Genomic DNA, 25,057 nt, shown 5'->3' on the forward strand with positions numbered 1-25,057 from the left:
GATTACAGGTGCCCGCCACCATGCCCGGCTAGCTTGTATTTTTAGTAGAGTCAGGTTTCATCATGTTGGCCAGGTAGTCTCGAACTTCTGACCTCAGGTGATCCGCCCGCCTCAGCCTTCCAAAGTGGTGGAATTACAGGTGTGAGCCACCGTGCCTGGCCTAGTAGTAACTTTTTTATTTTATTTTATTTTTATTTTTTTATTGAGACAGAACCTTGCTGTGTCACCAGGCTGGCGTACAGTGGCACGATCTTGGCTCACTGCAACCTCTGCCTCCTGGGTTGAAGTGATTTTCCTGCCTCAGCCTCCCACGTAGTTGGGATTACAGGTGCCTGCCACCATGCCTGGCTAATTTTTCGTATTTTTGGTAGAGACACAATTTCACCATGTTGGCCAGGCTGGTCTCGAACTCCTGACCTCAGGTGATCTACCCGCCTCAGCCTCCCGAAGTGCTGGAATTACAGGCGTGAGCCACTGCATCTGACCCAGTAGTAAACTTTTTTTTTTTTAGACTGAGTCTCACTCTGTCGCCAGGCTGTAGTGCAGTGATGGGATCTCGACTCTGCAACCTCTGTCTCCTGGGTTCAAATGATTCTCCTGGCTCAGCCTCCTGAGTAGCTGGGACTACAGGCGCCCTCCACCATGCCCTGCTAATTTTTTATATTTTTGGTAGAGATAGGGTTTCACCATGTTGGCCAGGATAGTCTCGATCTCTTGACCTCGTAATCCACATGCCTCGGCTTCCCCAAGTGCTAGGATTACAGGTGTGAGCCACCACGCCCAGCCAGTAGTAAACTTTTAATATCCAAACCTAGGAGATATTTTTCTTGAGTGGAGGCCAATTGCTAGGGTATCACTCAGCTAGTGTGAACCAGACTGCTGGCCACAAACTGAAAATAATGTGGAAATTAGAAGTGGCTTTTATTAGATAGTATAAATGGAATCTAGCTACTTTAAAACATTAAATCAAACCTGGTCTCTTTTGACTTAGAATTATACACTTGAAGCAAATAGATAAATGTTGGTATTGATACAAACCAGTTGTGTATGGATGAATTATAATTAAATGTTATTTATGAAATGTGATGTGGTTTACATTTAAATATTGGCAAAGGCCAAATCTAGAACCTGATAAACAAATTTACTTCATAAATTATTTCAGTAAAAACCTACATAATTAGTTGTAAACTTTAGCCTCTTAATTCTTTTTTAATTGAGATATGATAGTTGTACACACTTCAGCTTTTTTTTTGGAAACAGCATCTCTTGCCCAGGCCGAGTGCAGTGACTTGATCATGGCTCACCACAGCCTTGACCTCCTGGGCTCACATGATCCTCCCACCTCAGCCTCCTGAATAGCTGGGACTACAGGGGCTCATGCCACTGGCTGGCTAATTTTTTGATTTTTTTTTTTTTTTTTTTTTTAGTCAGGGGGCTTACTATGTTGTTCAAGCTGATCTGGAACTCCTGAGCTCAAGGGATCCTCCTTTCAAAGTGCTGGGATTATAGGCGTGAGCTACAGGGCCTGGCCTTAGCTTCTTAATTCTTAAAGGATTTAGGATATCCTCGACAATTGTGTATGGAATGGATCATGTGGTCTCAGATCAGTGTCACAGATTCCTCCTTCCTGGTTTCATTTGGGGATGGAGAAACTTCCTGTCACGTGACAGTCTTTCCTTTATAACCTCAAGAAGCAGGACATAGTGGAATGACTCTGACTTTATAACCAGATAGACCAAAGTTGACTGGGCAGGTTACTTTAACCTCTGAGCCTTGTTTTCTTTCGTGTAAAGATACTATTTCAGAGAGTTCTTAGAAGATAACGAGGGGAAAATGCCCGGCATATATTAAGTAATCAGGAAATGTGAGTTATTTCACCTTCAGAGGGATAACAAAGAGTCCCATTTGTTAAAAAAGAAATCCATGGTAACAGGAGAGTGTTTTGTAATGATTACAAACCCATTGTTTATTCTTTTAATACATATTTTAATCCCTTACCTTGTGCAAGGCACAGTGCTAGAGTGAAGAAGTGATGCTCCTTAGGGTTGGAATTGGGTATTTTAAAAAGCAGCTGCCTGCCCTGTTGCCACCAGTGTGCAAGGTAGAGCAGTCAAGATGACGACTCAGGAAAGAAAGAAAAACCTTCAGAGATGACAGAATGATCAGCAACTTGCTAGTCTAAGGCCTACATTTAGTGAAGTGACATTTTCAGTATAGCAAACAGATGCTTAGAATGGTTGCTCAAAAAGACATCTAATAGCCCTAAGTTCTACCATCTCCCAAAGTCTCAAAAGTACCTGTGAAAATCTCTCCAGAAAAGCCGTTCTGAATCTACAAATCTGCTGGTGATTCTTTCAGCTCCTGATTCATTATTTCTAGGTTCTAAAAATAACGTAATAGGCAAAAAGAAGTAAAATAATTTGTATGGTACATGATACTGTGTCACATTAAATATAGTTATTAATGTGTTTTCCTACTGTTAATCATTTTGCAAACTATAGATGGTACATAGTATTGTCATTTTGATATAACGTTGGCAGAAATATCTTCCCATTATGTCATTATTTTTATGGAGAAGAGTGATTCACAGCCCCTTTCCTGGAAGAAGAATCCACTGTTAGTAGAAAGGTGATAAAATGCAAGTCAGAGGAGTGAACTGCAGATCCTAACAGGGAAACAAATGAAACATTTGTCATTACCAGGGTATTGACATTTCTAGAAAGTTTCTTGGAAATGAGATTTATAAGTTTGTGCTTAACCAAGGAAAAAAAAATGTGTAACAAAATGTTAAAGATATTATAGTGGTGACCCATGCATTTTAGCTGTGGTGAGAAGGAAAGAAGGGTACTCTGTCTCCATCCCTCACCGTTCAGAGCCCTGGAAATCACAGCACATGTGCGAAAGGCCTCTGGTCCTCTAGGTAAACCTGGAGTTCTCTTTTTGTTTGTTTGAGACGGTGTCTTGTTCTATTGCCCAGGCAGGAGTGCAGTGGCATGGTCTCACTGCAGCCTCCACCTCCCAGGTTCAAGCAATACTTGAATACCTCAGCCTCCCAGGTAGCTGGGACTACAGGCATGCGCCACCATGCTCAGCTAATTTTTGTATTTTAAATTAGCCGGGTGTGGTAGAAACCCACCATGTTGGCCAGACTGGTCTTGAACTCCTGACCTCAAGTGATCCACCCCGCCTCGGCCTCCCAAAGCGCTGGGATTACAGGTGTGAGCCACCATGTCTGGCCTGAATTCTCTTGAAAGCTAAAATGAAATTCTTTTCCCTGCTCCCACTTTGTGATACTGGGCAAGTCACTTCACTTTCCTTAGTGAGTCTGTTTCCTCACCTCTGAAATTGTAGACGTGCCACACTGTCTGATGGTCCCTTCAACTCTGAAGTTCCATGATGCAAAAGTAATGGATGAGAAGTCTTTTGCGGGGGAAGGTCTGGAGCATCACACAGATGGTCAGCCTTCCTCAAGTCCAAGTGGCACCCAGCCTGCTTATCCATGGATCACAGACCACTCCTCTTGAATGGCGCAAAGTAACACTGAGGTGGGCGGGGCAGTGGGTGTGTACCGCATGAAGGAGGCAGACACAGCACACCCCCTAGACTGCTCCTGCTACCTCATGGCTGATAACACACAGTATGACATGGCTGACGTGTGTCTCTTCATTAAGCGCAACTCCAAAGCCTTCATTTCTAATGATTTTGAGGTAATCTCATTATTTCAGCTGTCACTGCTGTGGAGACATCTTTCACATTAACATCTTGGCTGCTAAACATTGTCAACAGCCTAAGGGCATGTAGCAGTGCCATGGAAGTCACTTAGTTACTCCTAAACCAAACCCCACATTGTTTTTTACTCATCTCAAGCCAAGTCTTGTTTCCTAATTTCTGTTTTGGCATTAGTTCTGGCCCACTCTCTGCTACAGAACCCTTTGTCCTCTTTTCTTTGCGTTTCGTGAAGTACCACTGATTTCGTTTTCTAAATTTGTTCCCCCTCATTGCTACTCTAACAGTCCTACCCAGGGCCTCATTCCAGCTACTCCCCCACCATCAGCCATCTTATCTTCTCAACTTCAGTTCATTTTGCACGTTCATCTCAGATTAATATTCCCAAAATGTCTTACCCTGTGGCTATCCCACTGTTTACCATAAACTTTGTGTGTATGTGAGATTTTCTATGACTTCTGGCCCTAGCAACTTTGTATCTGCTGTTAGTCACTACAGCCTCCTCTATTTTTAAATTTCTTCACTCTACATGTGTGCATCACCTCCAGCTCTCCTCCGTACTGCAATGTTCTTCCTTTTCTTCTGAGCCACCTGCAAGACACGTATCTCCAAAGTCCAGCTCTCACGATCTATGATGAGCCTTTCCTAATCCAGTATGTGTATCTTTGCACTGAGTTCTTTGCCATATCTTTTAAATATGAAATCATTCTATTTTGTCCTATTCATCGATATAAGAATTGATTGTTGAATGTTCCCAACATGTACTTTCATCTCTCTACTGAAATGTTTATTAATTTATTTGTGGTGAGGAAATTGGCCACTAGAGAGGGCTTTCAAATGTGCAAGTCTCCATTTGGCCCAGGCACAGCTAATCTGAGCACATCAGTGCCACATATCCTTGCCTTCAAATAGTAATTGGGCCAGGGGTGGGGCCGAGACTCAATACCAGTCAGTGAGGTTCATTGTGGGGATATTTGCTGGAACGATTAGAAAGAGGTACTCTTGTTCTTGGGTTTACTAGATGGGGACAGTGAATGTGTGGCGCTTTCCTTCATACCACTAGAGAAGTCAATCTACCACCAAGGAAAATGAGGCTAATCTCAGAAAAAGCGGAGTCAAAACATGGAGGATGAGAGCCCCAAAATTATTATCTGGGTAATTGAATTCACTAGTTTAAAGTCCCTGGACTTTTCAGTTACACAAGCCAATATATTACCTTTTGCATTGTTCAGTTTAAGTGAGTTCTGACAAATACAATGATGCACAAGAATAATGACGTATTCATGATACGGAAAAAAGCAACACAAAAATGTTAAATATAGTAATGATCCCAGTTTTGTAAAACACTTATTAAAAAATGCAGTAGGCCTATAATGCCAACATTTTGGGAGGCTGAGGTGGGAGGATCACCTGAGCCCAGGAGTTCAAAACGAGCCTGGCCAACATCGTGAAACCCTGTCTCTACTAAAAATACAAAAATTAGCCGGGCGTGGTGGTGTGTGTCTGTAGTCCCAGCTACTCAGAAGGCTGAGGCAGGAGGATCACCTGAGCCCAGGAGGTGGAGGCTACAGGGAGCTGTGATCACACCACTGTGCTCCACCCTGGATGACAGAGCAAGACCCTGTCTCCAAAAAAAAAAAAAACAGGGGGCAGCAGAGTAGAAACAATGATGACAGTTAAATGGTGAGATGAGAGTGAGAGACGCTGAATTTAATTTTATTCTGTATGTTTCACGAAGATGTCAGGGTCTGGGATTTTATCTAATTTACCATACTCACTCCACCAAATCAGGTTTCTAAATGAGCCTGTTACTGTTTCATGGAGATCCGATAGATCACCCTAGATATCTACCGGATCACCACTAGAGAAGTCAATCTACCACCAAGGAAAATGAGGCTAATCTCAGAAAAAGCGGAGTCAAAACATGGAGGATGAGAGCCCCAAAATTATTATCTGGGTAATTGAATTCACTAGTTTAAAGTCCCTGGACTTTTCAGTTACACAAGCCAATATATTACCTTTTGCATTGTTCAGTTTAAGTGAGTTCACTCTACCGGATCTCCACGAAACAGTAACAGGCTCATTTAGAAACCTGTTGCAGCCTCATGAAAATCCTATGAACTATCCTTGGTTCCCTCGGGGATACTGTCTGGCAAGGCCCCTTATCTCCCCAACTCATGTCACACCTTGACTCCAGTTCTCATTTCTCAGGGGTGCGTGTTGCTGCCGCCCACTCCATCCTCGCGTCCCACGCCCTCGCGAGTCCTGCACATCCTAGGGGCGCCAGCTTTGCGGGAGGACGCCCCGCTCGGCGGGTCCCCGCCTCGGTTCCAGGCCCAGCTGCAGGTGCCACCCAGGTTTCCAGCGCTGAGGAGCGGAGAGCACTGCCAGCCCGCTGGGGTCCTCGCTGTCTCTGGCAAGCGGCTCGGCGCCGGGTGGGCTGGGGCGGCGGGGCGGGCGCAGCTGCTTCCCCGCCCCGGGGCGGTGCCCGCGCTCGGGGCTGGCGGCTCCTCCCCGCCCGGCCGGGCCCAGCAGCCTTCGGAGCCCAGCGCCGCCGCCATGTCCTCCGGGGCTAGCGCGAGCGCCCTGCAGCGCCTGGTGGAGCAGCTCAAGTTGGAGGCTGGCGTGGAGAGGATCAAGGTGCGGGGCCCTGGGGACCCACGCTCCGGTCCTTCGCCCGCGGGGCGTGAGAAGAGGAGGCCGGCGGCCAGGGCCGGGCGCCAGCGGGGGAACGCGGGGGCGGCGGCGAGGCCTCGGCGGGGCGCGCGGGGGGCGGCGGGGTCCGCGGTAAGGGAGCGCGCGGGGCAGGTCGGGGGCCCGGGCCCGACAGGAGGAGGCCGCGCCTGGGGGGCCCCGCGGTCGTGGTCCGGACCGGGTCCCTGGGGGCGCGCCCACTCCAGAAGGTGGCCGTGGTCAGTTCCTCGGAGGGCTCCCGGGATGCCGGCGACGCGCGGGCCGGGAGGATTGGACCCAGGGCTGGGGAGGCCAGCGCAGGGCCGCGAATTGGTGATGGATTGGTAGGGTGAGAGCGAGAGGGAGGAGAGCCAGGATGCTCGGGTTTCTGTCGTCGTGACGGGGTGGACGGCGCTGCCACCCGCCGAGGTAGAGAGGAGCGGGAGCGGGTTTGGGGAAGTGATGAGTTCGGCTGCGGACCTGGGGACTTCGGGGAGTCATCCTGGAGGTATTTGTCCTCATGGCCTGAAGCTCAGCGCCCAGGGCTGAAAGAGGTCATTCAAGCGCATGGGGGCGAAAAAGCCTCTTCTATGAAGAGCAGAGCTCAGAGCCTGGGACCCGGGGACCAGGCACACCGATGGCCGGTGGCCGAGAGAAGAGGAAGTGAGAGACAGCAGGGTTTCCCAGCAAGGAAGGAGGGATTTCCAAGAACCGGGGGCTCAGTCATGTCCAGCGTTTAGTCAGTTGCCTAAAAGGCGTCTGCTGTAGAGCTGTGTTTAGCAACGAGTGCAGCATTATTTGCAGAAGGTCTGTAGGAAGGAACACACCCGCGATAGTCCCTGTGCCTCAGTGGCGCCTTTGCTGTGTGCCTGGCGCTGCTACGGGGAATAGGGTGGTTCTGGAGGGGAAGGTAAACAGCAACTTAACGGATACACAGCATCGCTTCACATGCTAAGTGGAGTGAAGATTATAAACAGGGTAAAGGGAGAGAGGCTGTGGAATGCAGAGGTCTTGGTGGTCTATGTGTTAGTAAGAGCAGAATCTGGGCTGTCTTAAGGTAGGCAGACTTTTTTCTTTTTGAAGAAATCTAGTTTTAAAGAGGAAATAACGTGTTTTTTAAACTTAGGAAATGCAAAGCCATGTTTTAGGGTTGAGAAGAAGGAACAAATTATATTTTTAGGTTCCAGGGAAGAAACAAATGGAAGCCAATGGCTGGTAGAGGAGACAAGGCTACTTTGGGGGCGGGGGCCAGGGGATTGGTGGCACAGCTTCTGAGACAGGAAGAAAGAAGGTAAGGATGTGTGTAAAGATAAGTTTCTAGATGTGGGCTAAACTTATATGGTGACACTTGTTGAAATGGGAGGCCACGTTTTCTTCTAAGACAGAGGAAAGGGTAGTAAGGGAGTGGCCCCTGAGCAGGCAGGTAGGTGCGCTGTGACTCTGAAGGCCCAGCTGCTGTGAGAAGGGAGACTGCTGGTCATATTTGTGATTTTTTTTTTTTTCTGCAGCAATCTTTGACCGTCCTGGAATGTGAGTGCTGAAGGTGAACGGTAGTTGAAAGAGGAGTGAGTTAGCAGGGGAGGTATGCCGGAAAGGTGGAGGTGGGGCCAGAGGGCAAGGGGTGTGAAGGTCTGGCCAGAAAGAGGCTGAGCCTAGATGGATAGAGAAGGAATGGAGCCAGCCTGCTGGTGATAGGTGAGACAGAAGGGGAGGAAGTGATGCCTGGTGATCTCGGTGAGGTCAGAGCAGAATAAAGGAAGAATAAAGGAGGCAGCACCCTGGATGGGAAGGAGAGATTGTGATCAGAGAGTAGGATACTGGAGTGTAAAATTTCAGAAGTGGAGCAGTTACAGGTGTTGTAACTGGATCTGTTAGCACTGAGGAGAAGGCTGTTTGAGGGGAGGAAGTCAGGGAACTGAAACCAGGGTTGTTGGAAATTCACAAAGACAAGGTGGGGACCTGAGGTGGAAAGGAAAACTGTGAGCCAGTCAGGTGCCTGCCTACCCGCCAAGTGGCTAAGAAAGAGGAAATACATTCTTTTTTTCTTTTTTTTTTTTGAGATGGAGTTTCACTCTTGTTGCCCAGGTTGGAGTGCAATGGCATGGTCTCAGCTCACTGCAACCTCTGCCTCCCAGGTTCAAGCGATTCTCCTGCCTCAGCCTCCCAAGTAGCTGGAATTACAGGCAGCTGCCACCACGTCTGCTAATTGGCTAATTTATGTGTGTGTGTGTGTGTGTGTGTGTGTGTGTGTGTGTGTGTGTGTGTATATATATATTTTTTTTTTAGTACAGACGGAGTTTCACCATGTTGGCCAGGCTGGTCTCGATCTCCTGACCTCAGGTGATCCTCCCTCCTCAAGCTCCCAAAGTGCTGGGATTACAGGCGTGAGCCGTGGCGCCTGGCGGGAAAGATATTCTTACCTACATTTTAAAAATGATGATGAAACCAAGAGCCATATAACTCAGGTGAGTTGCCCAAGCTCACAGTAAACTTATTTACTAATAGGATACTAAACCTATTTAAGAGGTGCGCTCATGAAAGTATGATCTGCAGTACCTGGCTGCGCTTCTCTCAGACAATACCTTAGAGAGTCACAACATTCTAGGGTCTGGTCTACCTCATTTCAGGACTCAGTGTTGGATGTGCTTAGCATAGCCAGAGGTGTCTTCTCTTTGACAGACTTGCTATCTGGAAAATAAACCAGGACCGATTTTCTAGCTTAGAACAGAGGACATCCCTTCCTGGCTATAGGAATGTTTGGTATCCTTCCAAGAACTCCTCCTTTAGAAGAGCCGCTCAGAAGTTGCTGGGTAAACACGGGCTCAAACCAAGGAAAGTCAGGTAACCTGCGTGGAGGTTATCCCACCTCCAGTGGCAGGGGACAGCTTGCAAGTATTTGGGCTTATAGTCTCCCAGCCCAGAGCCTCTCTCCCTTCCTAGTGTTAGAGAGATGCTGACCACGTTTACTCTTCTCTTACTTTCTCTGCATATCCCCTTACCTTAACTTTTTGACCATGTTCTTGAGACTTGAGTTCAGTTAGTCTCATTTCTCCAGGGGTCCTGGAAGACAGTGTCCTTCCATCTACCATGTGTGGAGTTTACCTGTTACCCCAATGCAAAGATAGTAAGCCTGAGCGTAACTGATTCTCGATTTCTTTTGAATTAATAACTGGTATATATAACCATTAATTCCAATTATAATTAACATGAAAATGTCAGAGCTTCTATTGAGAGAAAAAGCAAACTTCAGCATTAGCCTGGTAATATTATATTATGGTTCTATATTTATATAATACGGAGTAAACTGTCATTACATTAATGCAACCAAAATTCCTAGAGCTGTCCAGAAACTTGGTAGCAATTGTAGCATAAACAGTTAATTTTCCAGTTATTTGGAGGCTTGGAAAATTAACACAAACGAGTAGTAATACCTGAACAGCAATCAGAACCATTTTTGTACAATATGGGTGAATTTTATTGAAAACACCATTTTTTTTTTTTTTGAGATGGAGTCTTGCTCTGTCGCCCAGGCTGGAGTGCAGTGACCCGATCTTGGCTCACTGCAAGCTCCGCCTCCTGGGTTCACACCATTTTCCTGCCTCAGCCTCCCTAGTAGCTGGGACTACAGGTGCCCACCACCACGCCCAGCTAATTTTTTATATTTTTTTAGTAGAGACGGGATTTCACTGTGTTAGCCAGGATGGTATTGATCTCCTGACCTCATGATCTGCCCGCCTCAGCCTCCCAAAGTGCTGGGATTACAGGCGTGAGCCACGCACCCGGCCCAAAACACCTTTTAATGCAAAAAAAAAGTACAATGAGGAAAACCTCCAAGTAGAATTATGCGTCAAATGGAAGATAAGAAAAGGGCTAATGATATTGTATCAGTTAGTTTTTGCTGCCTGACAGACCACCCCAAAATTTAGTGACTTAAAACATTTATACTCACAGTTCTTAGATGGACAATTTGAGCTAGGTTCAGGTGTGCAGTTCTGCTGATCTTCTGGGCTCTGCCATGCATCTGCAATCAGAGTGTTGGCTAGTGTTGGCTTGTGTCTGGGTGATTTAGAATGGCCTCACTCGCATGTGTGCAGGTTGATAGGTAGGTGCTGGTTCTAGCTTACCGGTTCTCCTCCACAAGATCTCCAGGAGGCTATCTTGGGCTTGTTCAGATAGTTGTCTTACCGTTCCACCTGCACCAAGAGAGGTAGGTGCAGAGACTCTTGAGGACTACCCTGGAACTTGCCCTTTATTTCTGCCACATTCTACTGGTCAAAGTCAGCCCAGATTCTTTTGTTTTTTTGGTTTTTTTTGAGACAGAGTTTTGCTCTTGTCACCCAGGCTGGAGTGCAAGGGCGCGATCTTGGCTCACTGAAACCTCCACCTCCTGGGTTCAAGCGATTCTCCTGCCTCAGCCTCCTAAGTAGCTGGGACTACAGGTGCGCGCCACCACACCTGGCTAATTTTTGTATTTTTTTTTTTTTAGTGGAGACAGAGTTTCACCATGTTGGTCAGGCTGGTCTTGAACTCCTGACCTCGTGATCCACCACCACTCGGCCTCCTAAAGTGCTGGGATTACAGGTGTGAGCCACTGCGCCTGGCCGCAGTCAGCCCAGATTCAAGGGGTGGGTCAATAGACTCTACCTCTTGGTGGAAGGAGCTGCAAACTATTGTGATCACGTTTGCAGTCTACCACAAATGTATTGCTATATGTTAGCGCTATTCTGATGGCTTTACATGTGTGAACTCACTTAATTGTTACAGCAACCCAGAGAGGTGGGAGGTGGGTTACTATTTCTAATTATTTCACAGATGAGAAATCAGCTACTGAGATGTTGAGTAACTTGCCCAAGGTTATCTAGGTAGTGACAGAGCTGAATTTGAGTCCACGCAGTCTGGTTCCAGAGGCTGTACTCCTAAACAGTAAGCTATAATGCCTCAAAAGCAAGGCGGAAGAACTTTATCACTTGTTTGGAGCAGACTGAATAAGCCTTCAGACTTGTAAACATTAAGACAATTTGCTCATTTGGCAAACTTGGATATATCAGTGCATGTTTTATATAAGTGAAAATTTGTAAAGGGAATGCTGGAATGAGCTATTTCTTTATCCATTCAGTCTCAAAACTAGATTTCTAAATGGATCAAAGATACAGCTTTTTCTTGCTTTGTTGAATAAGCAGCTAAACAAAAAACTATCTAAATTGAAGTTTGTGGAAATTGTATCCTTTCCTCTTTGTAGCTCAAGTATTAGAACGTTCAGCAGAAAGAGACTTTCGGAGGTCACAAAAAGTTGATATCTACCAAGTTGGATGATCATTTGCAGAATATCCTTGACTGCCGGACGGCTTGGCCGTGAGCAGTGTGCCATGTTGCTGTCCCTTTGTTTCAGGTCTCTCAGGCAGCTGCAGAGCTTCAACAGTACTGTATGCAGAATGCCTGCAAGGATGCCCTGCTGGTGGGTGTTCCAGCTGGAAGTAACCCCTTCCGGGAGCCCAGATCCTGTGCTTTACTCTGAAGACTCGTGAGTAATGATACGCCATTATGTCTTGGGCCCCTAGCATTATCACAGGGCTTCCCAAAGGACTTGAGCAACTGAGTTTTGAATGTCTCCAGTTCTTGGGGGAATTAAAATAACAGCCAGCAAAATGCACAACTTTCCCTGAAGGGTGATTCTAGTGTATAGTTACTTTGCCGGTAGAATACATCTAATTAGGACAGTCTGAAGTCTCTTTGGCACTAAGTCATGAGATGCCAATATCCGTCTGTACTTGAGCTCTTTAATTGAGTTGGCTGGTAGTAATTTCTTTGCTTTTCTTTCTTTTTCTTTTTCTTTTCTTTTTTTTTTTTTTTTTTTTTTTGAGACAGTCTCACTCAGTCGCCCAGGCTGGATCTTGGCTCACTGGCATGATCTTGGCTCACTGCAACCTCCACCTCCCAGGTTCAAGCAATTCTCTTGTCTCAGCCTCCTGAGTAGCTGGGACTACAGGTGCATGCCACCGCGTCCGGCTAATGTTTGTATTTTTAGTAGAGATGGGATTTCACCATATTGGTCAGGCTGGTCTCGAACTCCTGACCTCAGATGGTCCACCCGCCTCAGCCTCCCAAAGTACTGGGATTACAGGCGTGAGCCACCCCTCCCGGCCAGTAATTTCTTGACCTTAAGCCCACCCTCTCTGTCCTTATAGTATCCCAGGGTTGGGATTTGGTACTCTTGGGACTAAGGACTCCCCAGAGTGGGAGATGTGGGCCTACCACCTGCTGTGATTTCTGTCCTAATGGTTTTCAGAATATATCTCTATGTTTTAATGGAGGAACAAATGTAGCTACTGGGAAAAAGTGTGAGGGGTTAAAAGAGCTTTAAAAATTGATAAATGAAAACACCTCTCAGGTAGCATATTAGAAATTTCATGGGTTTGAATACTTTGTATTGGGGTCATTTTCACAATGTGTTTCCCCTGTCACCACTGAGCTCTGTCGCCCAGGCTGGAGTGCAGTGGCACAATCTTAGCTCACTGCATCCTCCGTCTCCCAGGTTGAAGCAATTCTCCTGCCTCAGCCACCCTAGTAGCTGGGATTACAGGCGCATGCCACAATGCCTGTCAAATTTTTTTTGTATTTTTAGTAGAAACGGGGTTTCACCAAGTTGGCTGGGCTGGTCTCGAACTGGCTGGTCTCAAACTCCTGACCTCATGATCTGCCCGCCTTGGCCTCGCAAAGTGCCGGGATTACAGGCGTGACACAATGTTTTTTTAAGATGACAAGGGCATGAATTATTAGAGTCTTTTGGGACCAACATATTTCAAATGATGTATTCTAAGGGCTGTTTATACAGTAAGTAATTATCTTAGCTCCTTCTTCACAAGTAGCAAAAGGAAATTGTTCACATTTAAAAGAAGGAAGCAATCTATCAAATCCTATTGTACTTTTTAATGGAAAAAGTTCATATTCATGGTGTTAAGATAATAGTCTTATGTTGGCATAGCATTTTTCTTTTTACAAAGCTCTTTCCTTCCTTTCCTTCCTTTCCTTCCTTCCTTCCTTCCCTTTTAAAAATTGAGATGGAGTCTCTCGACTGCACTGCTGGAGTGTAGTCGCATGATCCTGGCTCACTGCAACCTCCGCCTCCCAGGTTCAAACAGATCTCCTGCCTCAGCCTCCTGAGTAGCTGGGACTGCAGGTGCGCAGCACCATGCCTGGCTAAGTTTTGTATTTTTAGCAGAGATGAGATTTCACCGTATTGCTCAGGCTGTTCTCAAACTCCTGACCTCAAGTGAAGTGACTTGCCCGTCTCAGCCTCCCAAAGTGCTGGGACTGCAGTTGTGAGCCACTGCACCCAGCTTTGCAAAGCACTTTCATGGGTGCTGCTCATTCAGTGGTGTGGTTTAGATGTCTTTCGTATTCACCTGTTACTGTCTTTTTTTGTTTGTTTGAGACGGAGTTTTGCTCTCGTTGGCCAGGCTGCAGTACAATGGTGCAATCTCAGCTAACCACAACCTCTGCCTCCTGGGTTCAAGCGATTCCCCTGCCTCAGTCTGCCTAGTAGCTGGGATTACAGGTGCCCGCCACCATGCCTGGCTAATTTTTTTGTATTTTTAGTAGAGACGGGATTTCTCCATGTTGGTCAGGCTGGTCTTGAACTCCCGACATCAGGTAATCCGCCCTTCTTGGCCTCCCAAAGTGTTGGGGTTACAGGCGTGAGCCACCATGCTTTGCTCACCTGTTGCTTTCTACTTCGTGAATACTAAAGTACCCTATGAAATGATGACTAGGTAATTTTATAAATAAATCTTCCTAAAGTGAAAACCAAACCAACTCTTTTTCCAGTAGGAGAGAAGTTCGCTGAGGAACGCCTTCAAGCGCAAAGGGACGAATGACTGCCTTCAAGTCTCAAGAAAACGCTTTTCCCTAACTCTAATTAGAGATGTTTTAGCTCTTTCCTGTGGCCTGGTCCTCTAGCGAAAATCACAGAAATTCATGAGTTTCTACTTGAGTGAGGAAACTGGGTGAAGGAATAGAGTTTTAAATAGTAATAGCCTGTTTTTTTGTGCAAGTACTTTTATACATAAGACAAACAAAAACCTTACCACCAAATATACCAAAATGCACCTGTTTCATAAGTGAGTTACTAATATTTCTATACCTGGAACATCATGTATGTTTTATTTACTGGATGTTTACATTTTAAGAAGGAAAATAGTTGTGTTTATTTAAACTTGTAAACTGTTGTTCCTGGAAGATATTTATACCATAAAAAATGTGTTCTTTTCTCATGAATTCACAACTCCTAAATGAATACAAGAAAGTACAAATTGCTGGGAGGAAGAATAGGCTTTACTAATTGACTGATGTCTTGATTTTTCTAAATGGGAAGATTGTTTTATTTTTAACACTAAATATAGGAGCAGTTTCTAGCAAACTTTTTTTGAAAAGTTAATGTTATGATGTGCATTAGGCTGCCCCATCGTGTATATAAATGAAGCAGATTCGATCTTTGTATTCTTAAGTTCCTCTACTTTGTAGTTTTAAAAACGTTTAAAATGTGACCCACAGAACATTGTAAATGGTTAAAAACTAACATGAACATATTACAACCTAAAATAATTCTTAACGTCACAAGTGTTTTACTTTGATGATGTGCCTTTGATTTAATTTGGGACACTTTTTTAGAAGGATACATTATTCATGTCTGTAACAGTCTTTGAAGAGCTTGGAAATAAAATTTCTGCTTAATTAATCATTTTTCTATGACAGCAATATTTTGTGTCTGATTTTGTATTAAGGACTCTTGGATTTCTGTTTGCCTGTGAGATTGAGTGCTGGAAATGAGAGAGTGAAATTCTTGTTTTTAAGTCTGTAGAATTTTGCAAATGTCCTAAAAAAATAGATAACTGTATAACATGAAGAAAATGTCTCTATTAATGGCAACATTTGTTCTCTGAAATAGCTATGTATAAACTCATAAATAAACAGAAATATCTGTGAGTGTAAGTAGTGTTACAATAGAGAAAATAGAAGTCATTAGATGGTAACTCCCTTAACTTTTAGCCACTAAACTCCTAGATCTAGTGATTGGAATCCCTTCCATTCAGTCATAATTCAGGTATCTCTTTTATAACCTATGTGTTCTCTGCATCTGTTTCACCTTCTCTGAAATTTCCCACTACCAGTGATCCTTTCTCCTTCATCTTCAAGTTCTCTGCTGGACGCTTTCTTTCTTTCTTTTTTTTTTTTTTTTTGAGACAGGGTCTCACTTTGTCACCCAGGCTGGAGTGCAGTGGCGCTATCTCAGCTCAATGCAGCCTCAATCTCCTAGGTTCAAGTGTTCTTCCCATGTCTGCCCCCCCAGTAGCTGAGACTACAGGCGTGAACCATCACACCTGACTGATTTTTGTATTTTTCGTAGAGATGGGATTTCGCCATTTTCCCAAGCTGGTCTTGAACTCCTGAGCTTAAGCAATCCACCCACCTCAGCCTCCCAAAGTTCTGGGATTATAGGCGTGAACCACTGCACCTGGCCTCCAGTGGACCTTTTCTATCACCATTTAGCATGTTCCATTCTGTCTTAACAACAATAGCATTTTTAAAAATCCCCATTGAAAAATAAAATTCTCTTTTGATTCCACTTCCCCTTTCAGCACACATTTGATAAGATAGCACAATAAAACTATAAGCATCTCACTTATAGATGAATATAGATGCAAATATCCTAGATATAAACAGACAAAATTCAGTAGTTATAGTAAGAGAAAATACAGTTAGATTAAACTGCTTTAACATAAGGAAATCTATCAATGTAATTCACTACTTGAATCACTTAAAGAAGGGAACCTATGCCAAAAAGTCATTTGATAAAATTCAATTGTTGTTCTGGGCCGGGCGCGGTGGCTCATGCCTATAATCCCAGCACTTTGGGAGGCCGAGGTAGGCAGATCACGAGGTCAAGAGATTGAGACCATCCTGGCCAACATGGTGAAACCCCATTGCTATTGAAATTCAAAAATCAGCTGGGCATGGTGGCGCGCCCCTGGAGTCCCAGGTACTCGGGAGTCTGGGGCAGGAGAATCACTTGAACCCAGGAGGCAGAGGTTGCGGTGAGCCAAGATCACGCCACTGCACTCCAGCCTGGCAACAGAGCGAGAGACCTCGTATCAAAAAATAAATAAATAAATAAATAAATAAATAGCAAGCTGTTCTGAATAAAAACTAAGTAGATTAGTGAAATGAGAGTAGAAAGAAATTACTAAGATGATAAAGACAATTTTTTAAAACCAACAGCCAATATGGTGAAAGACTGACACATTCAGGATATCAGGAACAACATAAGAATACCTTTTATCACCACTATTATTCAGCATTGCTTTGGAAGTCTTAGCTAATGCAGTAAGCTGAAAAAATGAAATGATGTAAACATGTTAGAAGAATTATCTGTATTTATGGGTTATATAATTGTACACCTTGAAAACTCATGAGATTCTCATATAAGAAATACTTGAATTTATAATAGAATTTGGGAGGCTAGCTGGATAAAAAAGACATAGGAAAATAACATTTTCTATACTGACAATAGCTGGTTTAAAATGGAAATGGAAAGTATATCCCCTTTCTACTTTAATGATACAACTATAAAAATACTTGGGAATAAACAAAAGTGCAAGGGCCATAAGAAAGATTTTATTGATGTGATAAAACAGTGTAGATAAATGGAGGGACATGGCAATTCTAGGATATGAAAACAATTTTGGCCAGGTGCTGTGGCTCACACCTGTGATCCTAGCTCTTTGTGGGGCCGAGGTGGGTGAATTGCTTGAGATCAGGAGTTTGAGACCAGCCTGGGCAAGATGGTGAAACCCCATCTCAACAAAAGATGCAAAAATTAGCTGGCTATGGTGGCGTGCACCTGTAGTCCCAGCTACTTGGGGGGCTGAGACAGGAAAATCGCATGAGCCCAGAAGGTTGAGGCTGCAGTGAGCTGTATTCATGCAACTTGACTCCAGCCTGGGCAACAAAGTGAGACTCTGTCTCAAAAATATCAAACCAAAAAAAACAAAAAAAACAAAAAACCCAACATAAAAATACAATTTCATTAAAATGTCAATCTTACTAAATAAAATTTCTGCTTAATCGTTAATCGTTGTGTGTGTGTGTGTGTGTGTGTGTGTGTGTGTGTGTATAAAACATGAGGGGATGGGCATGGTGGCTCATGTCTATAATCCCAGCCTAGGCAAGATAGTGAGACCTTGTCTCTTAAGTTTTTTAAATTAAAAAAAAAAAAACCTCTTGTAAAAATCATTACAGACCAACAAACAAACAAACAAACAAAAGCAAAAACCTCTTGTAAAAATCATTACAGACAAAAAAAAAAAAAAAAAAAGGAAAAGCAGAGCCAGGCATGGTGTGTATTTGTAATCCCAGCTACTCGGGAGGCTGAGGCAGGAGAATCGTTTGAACCTGGGAGGCAGAGGTTGCAGTGAGCCAAGATCGCACAACTGCACTACAGGTATAGGAGAGATAATGGGCTAATATCCCTAATATACAGAATATTCTGATTGTATGTGATGAGAAAAAAATGAGTAAAGGGTATGAAAAAGCAATTCACAGAGGAGAGAATCCAAACGAAAGAGCACATAACTCCACTAGTAAGCAGGGGAAATGTAAAGACAGTGATAATGAGGTATCATTTTTCAATCCCTCAAATTAGAAAACGAAAAATAAAAAGGCATATCCATTAAGAACTTACATGCCATGTTCTAAGTATTATGTGTATTAGGTTATTTACTCCTTACTGGTGTGACCTTGAACAATCAAATTCTCTGGGTCTCAGTTTCATCACCCATAATTATTTTTAAAATTTGGATGAGAATATCTTCTTTGTCTCCTTTGCACAGATGTGGAAAGTGAGGCGCAGGTGAGTTGAACATCATCCATAATCCAACAGTTAATGGATGATAGAACTGCTATCCGATGTCGAGCAGTCCAGCTCTAGAGACCACACCCTAAACCACTGTGCTGTGTACCATTGCTGGTGAGGATGAAGGAGACTGGGCAGTTTTATACCTTATTAGGGTGTAATGTGCTATAACCCTTTGGGAGAGGAATTTGGCAAAATCTCTGTAAATCCCAAACAAGATTGAGGAGTCTGAGATCGGATTAACCCTCATGGCTTCAACTTAACTGTCATTCAGGTTTGGAGAGGCATGGTACAAGGAAGCAAAAATAAATAAATACAGAAATTAAGCATGAGGATTATGTCTATACAAGAACATTGGATGTAGTTACTGGTACATGGAACTAACTGGAAACAAATAGATCAGAACCCATCAAATTTTTGGGGGGATTTGAGAAAATGGCCCTAAAACTGTTGAAGTCAAATAAACTTAACTTGAGGCCCTTAAACTTACATTTCAGAAAGTAAGTGGAGAAAGCTTTGTAGTCCCTACGGAAGACACTCTCTGAAGGGGTCCAAGGAGAATAATGGATAAGGGAGGACTTCCAGAGGGAGGAGCTGAGGATGGGGTGAGGATGGAAAACCATGGATAAGGGTTTCTTCCAGAGGGTAAAATGACGACCTACCAGAGGAGGGCCTTCACATCTGCGCGGCTGGATTTCAGAATGCTGACCACTGACTTCCATGTGTCTCTCATTCTTTCCCCTTCTGCATGGGAAGTTCATTGAGTCTCCCGCTCTTGTGTTTTTAATACTGGTATGTGAGAGTGGGGGAAATGACAACAGATAACCAAAAAGTTTCTGGTCACTAGACTTTCAGGAGCCATATCTAGCCCTGATGGGGAAAAACGAGCATTACCTCATAATCCCGGCCTCTGAGCTGCCTGCAGTGACTAGCTGAACTTTGGTTTTCCTCTCTTGAGGTGGGACTCATTGTATTCTGTGTGTGAGAGGATGAAAGAAATGGCTATGTGGGGACCAGAATGGTAGAGTGCAGTAGAGAAGAGACTTTCTAGCTCTTCACCAAATCCTATTTCTTTTTCTTTCCGGGCACCCTGCTAGAGAGATTACAATTTGCAGCCTCTTTTCTAGTTAGATGTGGCCATGTGCCTCTGGGCAGTGGAATGTTTTTGCTCTTCCCTTGTTTGCTGTCTGTTTGGAAGTAAATACCCTGGGTGGGCTGGCAACCGTGTGTTGAAGATGACAGGCTCTCTCTGTGACTCTGTGGAGTGGAGTACTCTCTTTGCCCTAAGCAAGTGATCTCAAGTGGTCAAGAAATAAATTTCTCAATGTTAAGCCACTGAGGTTTCAGGGCTTTTCGGTTACAGCACCTAGTACTACTGTAACAAATACAACCTAGAACGCTATCTATGATATAATAAGTACAGTCTTCCCTTAATATACGTGGGGGATTGGTTTTAGGATGCGCCCCTCCACCCCACTCCAGTTGACAAAAATCTACTCATACCAAGTCTGGCTGTTGGCCCTGCAGAACCTGTGTATATGAAAAGTTGGCCCTCCCTATAAGTAGGTTTTGCAACTGGCAAATACTGTATTTCCTTCCTTCCTTCCTCTCTCCCTCCCTCCCTCCCTCCTTCCTTCTCTTTTTTTTTTTTTTTTTTTTTTTTTGATGGAGTTTTGCTCTTTGTTGCCCAGGATGGAGTGCAATGGCATAATCTTGGCTCACTGCAAGCTCCACCTCCTAGGTTCAAGCGATTCTCCTGCCGCAGCCTCCCGAGTAGCTGGGATTACAGGCGCACACCACGATGCCCTTCTAATTTTTGTACTTTTTAGTAGATACGGGGTTTCACAATGTTGGCCAGGCTGGTCTTGAACTCCTGACCTCAGGTGATCTGCCCACCTCAGCCTCCCAAAGTGCTGGGATTACAGGTGTGAGCCACCCCGCCTGGCCAAAATACTGTATTTTCGATTCACATGTTATTGAAATAAATCCACCTGTGAGTGGACCTGGTAATTCAAACCCTTTTTGTTCAAGGGTCAACCATATAACATTAAAGAAGTGGTAGCTTCAGCTTAGCTAAGTTGAGTTGACATCATAGCCATATACCATGTCTTATATCCAAATATTCCCCATGTTCAACGTGGTTGATATTTACAGCTTCACAGATGATCGTCAACTGTCATCTAAATCAAACGGCTTAATTTTTAATTTCCTACTGCTTCATATTAAATTCATTTTTCTTCATAGTTATGCTAAAACTAAATAGGCTCAAGTCATCACACTAGAATCCCTTATCTAGCTTTTTGATTACTAAGTTAAGGTGTTTCTATTTAGCGGCAGGGGCAGACTAGAATGGTGGATTGGTTATATTGACACTTTGGGTGTAGATAGATGGTGGTCAGTTTAAGATGTTCTGAGAAATTATGGCAAAAATCTTCACATGGGAGTTGATATGCGCAGAAACTGCCATAGTGATGGTTTTTCTCTTTGATGAGAAGCAAGCGCGACTGATGATGACTACCATTCTTTTTTTTTTTTTTTTTTTTAGATGGAGTCTTACTCTGTCACCCAGGCTAGAATGCAGTGGCATGATCTCGCCTCACCACAACCTCCATCTCACAGGTCCAAGTGATCCTTCTGCCTCAACCTCTTGAGTAGCTGGGATCACAGGTGTGCACTACTACTCCTGACTAACTTTTTTATTTTTAGTAGAGATGAGGTTTCACCATGTTGGCCAGGCTGGTCTCGAACTCCTGACCTCAAGTGATCTGCCTGCCTTAGCCTCCCAAAGTGCTGGGACTACAGGCATGAGCCACCACATCTGGCCATGACTACTATTCTTCAGTAAGGTATACTGTGTTCTTTCTGTCCCTGCCAAAAATTGCAGTCTAAAGCCTTTTGTTCAAAATTTGTTTGGATTATTATCCTGTATCGAACAGATATTTGTTAAAGTTCTTTTAATTTTTATTTATCTAGTTATTTACCTAGAAAAAGCTTGTCTCAGCATTTCTAAATAAGATTTTTTTTAAAAAGATGGTGACTGGAATATCACCATAAATCCTCTGTGGAAACAAAACAATTCCATATATCATGTTAAGTTTACCCTAACCGATTGAGGGATGGTATTTACCTATAAAATCAAACAGTTCCAAAATACTTTCTATCAACAGGATGGCTGGAAATCCCATAACAGTGGGGTTGCATCCCATAGGAGTAGCATAAACTTCCCCTCACAGCTCCCTTAATTCTAGATTGTTACAGGATGTAATGCACATTTTTTTTACCTTCTCATTTTGCAGGTTTCTTAGTATTACCAGATTATGCTGCAAATACACTTTCTCTTTTTTTTTTTGCCATTTAATATAGATCATGGATCCAAAATGAACCCACAGGTTGATCCCTTTCTTTATGGGTATTATGTTTGAATTAGGAATAAGTCCAATAATTGCCTCAATACATGTCTTTTTTTTTTTTTTTCAGCTCTGATTCTGGATTACTATAGTTTGCACTCTTCACCCCGCTCAACCCAGGCTACTCCACTTATTAAAATTGTTAGATCCCTTGTTTTAGGGCAGGCCTAATTATTGGGGGTATATAAGGAGCCTCCTATTGTGAGAGGCAAGGAAATGGGACATCCTGGTGTTTTTCCCCAGTTGTATTCTGAGTCTCAGTGGCAAGGGAAGGAATATCTTATGCCCATCCACAATTGGAAGAGACAGCTGATGTTTGGTGAGGCCCAGACTTAGGCTGGGCTTAGGGACTTGGAGTAAAGCCCCTAAAAAGACCTCAGAGGTGAGCATCACAATCACCAGCAATGAACTGAAAGGCAAGCAGTTCCCATTAGAACCCTACGTGGATGTTGTATTTTGTGCTGCATTCTTACACTGTATGCCATATTTCATATAGTATTTTTCTGTATCCTTTTACGTTTAGATACACAAATACCATTGTGTTTCAATATTCAGTACAGTAATGTACTATACAGGTTTGTGGCCTACGAGCAATAACTTTTACCATATAGCTTAAGTGTGTAGCGGGCTACCCCACCTGGGTTTGTGAATTATGCTCTATCATGTCCACACAATGATGAAATCGCCTAATGATGCATTTCTGAGAATGTATTCCTGTAGTAAGCATGCATGATGGTAAAACGGTAGTAGAAAGAGGAAAGTAGGACAGGCACTGTTAAGCCAAGTTAAGCTTGTTTCAAAAAGGAAGAAGTGATTAATAGTATCAAATGCTGAAGAGAGGTCAATTAAGGTGATGTCTAAATGTCCTTTGGATCTAAGAAGGTAGAGGTTAATTATGGTAGTGATAGGGTGATAATTTCAGAAGTCAGGAAATAAAGGTGGATTATACTTTTGGTCTTCAAACATTTTTGCTTATATGCAACCTAAATGAAATAATGTCAGCCCTGTGTATCTCCATGTTACAGTTGGCATCTAAATGTTTATCATAAGTTTATCTATAATATATATCATAAGTTTATATATATCATAAGTTTAATATATATATAATTTAATATATAATTTTATTAAAATTACAGCATTTTAACATGAAATTATTTCATTCTTCTTTTAAATATATTCAGTGGAATACAAATACCATCATCATTTGAAACCTACCGTCATCCATTTAAAAATATGCAAACCATACTCTCCTTTAGTCAGAAATGTTACGTGATTCTTTCTTCTTCTCTAAAATCATACTACCAATTTACTTTCCCCACAAAATTTAATCCTGTCTCAATCACCCTTTTATTGCCCCTCATCTCCAAAGTCACACTACATTGGTTTTGTGAAAATGGATCTGGATCCTTTAAATATCTTTCCTTTGCCAACTGGCGTAATGCTGATTTGTTCATAGAGGGTGTTGGGGAGATATTCCAGGAGGAAGGAATGGGTATGTCTTCCTGGATCTCACGTGGTTTTCTCCAGTGCTAGGCAAAGTGCAGCTTTTTCTAGCTCTTCATGAAGGCCGTAGTGCTGTAGCTGGGAGCCTCAGACAATGTGGCTCTGAGTCTTAGCCCAGGCTGCTGCGCCTCATACCCTCTCCTCAGTGCCTCATGCATACTTGCTGGGGCCCTACAGTGATGGCCATTTAGCAAGCCAGTCAACTGACCTTTGCTCTGCACCAAAGCCCAGAGCTTTCCAAGCCCAAGCTGTACACAGAAGCATGGTAGGTTTCTACAGAGGGCAGCCTGTTTATTTCCTGGTTCCAGCAATGCCTACAGTGGTGCCACAACTCTCTCTACGTCCCCCACCTCCATCAACTCTGGCTCTGCTGTGTGCAAAAGGTTTTTTGCCCACAGCCCTCCTGTCATGAACATTGTGTGCTCTAGGCCTTATCCTGCCTACCAGCCTTGGCTTGCCAATGCCCCAAAGGGTTGTTCTTGTTTTCCCAGCAATTATAGACCAATTCTGGCCCCAAATAAAATAAAATGTCTTTGTTGTCCAGTGGGCTACAACCACACCTTCTTCAAAGAGGTCTTCAAATAGGTGACCAGGTTTGTTTTTCTTTTGGGCTCTCCCTCAACTTTAGGGTACCCTTAGAGTTCTCATTCACAGCTTAATACATTTTTATATTAAATTTCCTCTGTTTAAATTACCGTGCAGTTTCTCTCTTGGTTGAACCCAGATTGATGCAAATCCTAATGTAATGTTTATGCTTGAAAGCCTTTTATGATCAACCTATCATACTTCTCTGTAATAGGATATAAATAAATTGAAATAATTAAAAAATATTTCTTGTGACCTTAAGACTATAAGTTAAATGGTTTTTCTCAATTACTAATTCAATTTATTTAAGTATAAGTGTTCAAAACCACATAAATATATTATAAATTTTGATAATTAAATATGAAAAGAAAATACATATTACAAATGCATGATATTACTTAACTAAGAGGGTAGAGAAATGGGGGCTGACTTTGGAAATGACTGGAACTCTAAAGACAAACGGATTGTTCATAAGCCTTGTACACTAGTTGGTGAAGTTGTTTCTCATGGGGTATGGGCTAACAAATCTGAACCTACCATAGATATAAATTGGGATTGAACAAAACAGTAAATGGATAGAGGATGGTGGGAGTTAAGTGTCTCACTGTTGGAGTGGGGGTTCAGTTTACAGATAAGCAAGCAGGGAAGCTATAATGAACCGTGTGGTACTGGATTAGAATACAAATGTAAGAATGAACTCATGTTTATCTTTCTTGTTTTTCTTTTTTCTTTTTTTTGAGACGGAATCTTGCTCTGTCGCCAGGCTGGAGTACCGTGGCATGATCTCGACTTGCTGCAACCTCCGACTCCCTGGTTCAAGCGATTCTCCTGCCTCAGCCTCCTGAGTAGCTGGGATTACAGGCACATGCCACCATGCCCAGCTAATTTTTTTATTTTAGTAGAGACAGAGTTTCTCTATGTTGGCCAGGATGGTCTCGATCTCCTGATCTCGTGATCCACCCGCCTCGGCCTCCCAAAGTGCTGGGATTACAGGCATAAACCGCTGCACCCGGCCGAACTCATGTTTTTCTTAATATAGATATTGATGGATAGATGTAGATAAACTTGTAGATATATGTATATACAGAGATGACTATAACACATCTATTTTTAGCTCTGTTTGCTTAGAGGGCCTTGGAGCAAGGACACTTCAGTAGCAATGAGCATATCCAGTGCCCAGATTTTGGTGGCTAATGCCATTCTCCAACAAAGGGTACTAGAGCTCCTTGGAGAAATGACTGATTCTAGAGCTGGG

At 43.4% G+C, this 25,057-nt stretch overlaps 1 protein-coding gene across 3 annotated transcripts; it reads left to right on the forward strand.

Annotated features, from left to right (window-relative positions):
• The first annotated feature begins 6,220 nt into the window (after positions 1-6,220).
• Positions 6,221-15,147, forward strand: LOC105481072 (G protein subunit gamma 10). Of its 3 annotated transcripts, none has more exons than XM_024792597.2 (3): positions 6,221-6,366; positions 11,789-11,920; positions 14,224-15,147. In XM_024792597.2, exons 1-2 carry the CDS (start codon positions 6,286-6,288, stop codon positions 11,912-11,914), a joined length of 207 nt encoding a protein of 68 aa, XP_024648365.1. In that variant the 5' UTR covers positions 6,221-6,285; the 3' UTR covers positions 11,915-11,920; positions 14,224-15,147. The 3 variants fall into 3 exon arrangements, with proteins under 3 accessions (XP_024648365.1, XP_024648366.1, XP_070934257.1); XM_024792598.2 differs by having other exon boundaries at positions 14,227-15,147; XM_071078156.1 differs by lacking the exon at positions 14,224-15,147 and adding an exon at positions 13,996-14,207.
• The last annotated feature ends 9,910 nt before the right edge of the window (positions 15,148-25,057 follow it).

This window comes from Macaca nemestrina, chromosome 14, assembly GCF_043159975.1.
Source record: "Macaca nemestrina isolate mMacNem1 chromosome 14, mMacNem.hap1, whole genome shotgun sequence".
Taxonomy (NCBI): domain Eukaryota; kingdom Metazoa; phylum Chordata; class Mammalia; order Primates; family Cercopithecidae; genus Macaca; species Macaca nemestrina.

Coding starts and splice junctions, on each gene's coding strand:
- LOC105481072 (XM_024792597.2), top strand. CDS start 6,286: ATGTCCTCCGGGGCTAGCGCGAGCGCCCTGCAGCGCCTGGTGGAGCAG. Junction 6,367..11,788: donor CTGGCGTGGAGAGGATCAAG/GTGCGGGGCCCT, acceptor CCTTTGTTTCAG/GTCTCTCAGGCAGCTGCAGA.